At 32.6% G+C, this 2766-nt stretch overlaps 1 protein-coding gene across 1 annotated transcript in view; it reads right to left on the bottom strand.

The window, feature by feature from the left end:
* Window positions 1-2766, bottom strand: part of HFM1 (HFM1, ATP-dependent DNA helicase homolog (S. cerevisiae)) — a 206591-nt gene that overhangs the window by 98479 nt on the left and 105346 nt on the right. The window contains exons 11-13 of the mRNA XM_006831060.1: window positions 1365-1389; window positions 1222-1299; window positions 615-706 (exon numbers count right to left, since the gene is read on the bottom strand). Of these exons, the coding sequence (XP_006831123.1) occupies window positions 615-706; window positions 1222-1299; window positions 1365-1389 (195 nt within the window). The remainder of the gene's footprint in view (window positions 1-614; window positions 707-1221; window positions 1300-1364; window positions 1390-2766) is intronic.

The raw sequence follows: 2766 nt of genomic DNA, 5'->3' as shown, positions 1-2766 counted from the left end.
AAAAAAAAAGGTAATAGAGGTAAATGTTATTGGCTGGGGTGGCATGGAGGGGATTGTAATCACTGCAATGATTTACTGAATGTAAAAATGGTGACCTGCCCTGTAAGCCTTCACTCATTCAAGACAAAATAAAATCTTTAAAAAAAAAAATTACACTTGAGAGCCATTATCAAGATAATTAACATTATAAATTAAAGTTACTTGCCATCCCTACTTTAGGTTGCTGTTGTTGTTAAGTGCTGTTGAGTTAGTTCTGATTCATAGCGACCCTGTATAGGATTTCCGAGGAGCAGTTGGTGGATTTGTACTGTTAACCTTTTGGTCCACAGTCCAGTGCTGATCTCACAGCATCACATTAGGACTCCCTACTTTGGGTATGTATATACATTTTCTTAGGTCTCAAACAGAGCTACAACTAAAAATAAAATATATTTGTAAGAGAAATATTCCGTATTTCATGTTCAGAGGTATAAATGAGGGATACATAGCCATTATTGGAAAAACTTTCTTTTCTGCTCATTCTTTCTTAAATTACATGATACAAATTAGTTGTTTCTCTAATATTATTCTATGTTATATCATTTTGTTTTTATTTCCTAGTAAAAAATAATTACCAGATCTGATAAAGTTTCTTTCCCACTGATAGCACAAAATTTCTTCACTGTCTCAAATGTAATATAATACCAAGCCATCAATCTTCCTATCTCTGTAGGGAAATATGGGAAAATAAAAACGGTTCCCATCAGCTGAAACAACTTGCATTTTCATCAGCTTAACAAACATTTACTTAACATCTATTCTGTGCCTACAATGGCACCAGGCACAAAAGACACATGAAAAATGAAGAAGACACAGTCTTTGTATTTTTTCTTTCTTTTGTAGAGAAAAGAAGCCTAGGTAACCATCCAGATAATCAGTGTTCAAATAATTCAAAACTGGCAAAAGGATATTTACAGGAGTTTTAACAGGTCTGAAGCAGCCCAACAATTTGAGAGCACTTCAACCCTCTGCTAAAACTCTGTCAAAAAAGCAGTTTCAGAATTTTATAAATAAGACTCTTGTATAAATTTATCATGTTTTACAGCTAATAATTATGATATCCTGTTGAAAACTGAGATCACAATTTAGTTTTATCATCACCCAAATTTTAGGAAAACAAATTTTTTATTTTATTCTTAACTAAACAACTGTTAAATTTACTAACAATGACAGAGAAATTACCAGTTGGCTTGAATTCATCTTCATTCATATTTATCAACTTTAAAGATGACAGATCATTCAAATTCTTCAAACATAATTCTGTCAATTATAGAAAAGACTTTTTATTTTAGTAAAATAAGAAACCAAGGCAAACTAGAACTTACTATTAAATATGCTGAAGTTGTGTAACTGTAATTGTTGCAGTAAGAACTATAGTCTCTACTTAAGCAGTATAAAAAATACTCACTTAAATAAAATCCAATGAATATGCTAAAAATGTTTGTAATAACAATGGCAACATAAATAAGAAATAACACTCAATAATAAAACATTTACAACTAGATGCATTATAAATGTTACACGTTTTACCTTATTTAATCCTTAAAATAACACTTGTTGCCGTTATTATTATTGCTAGCTGTCATCAGGTCAATGAAAACTCTTGGCAATCCATGTGTGCAGAATAGAACTACAATCCTTAGAGTTTTCAATGCTGTGAACTTTTGAAGTAGATTACTAGGCCTTACATCTAAAGTACCTCTACGTGAGGTTGAACCACCAGCTTTTCAGATTATATGAATGATTAAAAACACAACTGTTTTATAAAATCTTGCAACATTAAATTATTATTACAACATTAACTGAACAAAAGCTTTTTTTGTTTTTGTTTTTCTCCTTCTTTTCCTTTACTTCATTCTCAAAAATTAAAATATGTTCACTAGTTACCACAATACTACAAAGTTGTTTGAAATGCAAGGTCAGTGGTTCAAGCTCACCAGTTGCTCCTTGGAAATCCTAGGGTCGCTATGGTCAGAATTGACTCGACGGCACTTAACAACAACAACAATTACCATAATATTGTAGCTAAAACATCAAAAATATTAAAAAAAATCTGAGCCTATAAAACACCTTTTGTTGAAAACAATTGCTGTTGAGGGTGTGGAGCAACTGGGATCCTCATACACTGTTGGTGGGGCTGTAAAATGGTGCAACACTATGGAAAATAGGATAGCATTTCCTCAAAAAGTTGGAAACAGAAATTCCATATGAACCAGCAATTCCTCTATTTTAAATATCCCCGAGAAATAAGAGCCAAAACATGAGTAGATACATGCAAGTCCATGTTCATCGTGGCACTATAGACAATAGCAAAAAGATGGAAAGAGTCTAAATGCCCATCAGTGGATGAATGGATAAACAAACTTTGGTGCATACACACAATGGAACACTATATACAACGTTGAAGAATAACGATGAATCTGCGAAAACATCTCACAACATGGATGAACCTGGAGGACATTATGGCTAGTGAAATACTAAAGGACAAATATTGTATGAGACCACTATTGTACAAACACAAGAAAAGGTTTTCATGCTAAAAGAAACATTCTTTGATGGTTACAAGGGGTGAAAGGAAGGGAGAATAACTTACTGACTACTGGGTAGAAAATGAAGGGAAACAACAAAATGAAGAGAAACAGCTGTAAACATCCATTGAAAATCGGAACATGGAATGTACGAAGTATGAATCTGAGAAAATTGGAAGTTGTCAAAAATGAAATGGAA

This window comes from Chrysochloris asiatica, unplaced genomic scaffold (assembly GCF_000296735.1).
Source record: "Chrysochloris asiatica unplaced genomic scaffold, ChrAsi1.0 scaffold00002, whole genome shotgun sequence".
Classification (NCBI taxonomy): domain Eukaryota; kingdom Metazoa; phylum Chordata; class Mammalia; order Afrosoricida; family Chrysochloridae; genus Chrysochloris; species Chrysochloris asiatica.
This window is presented reverse-complemented; position numbering and strand designations above follow the sequence as displayed.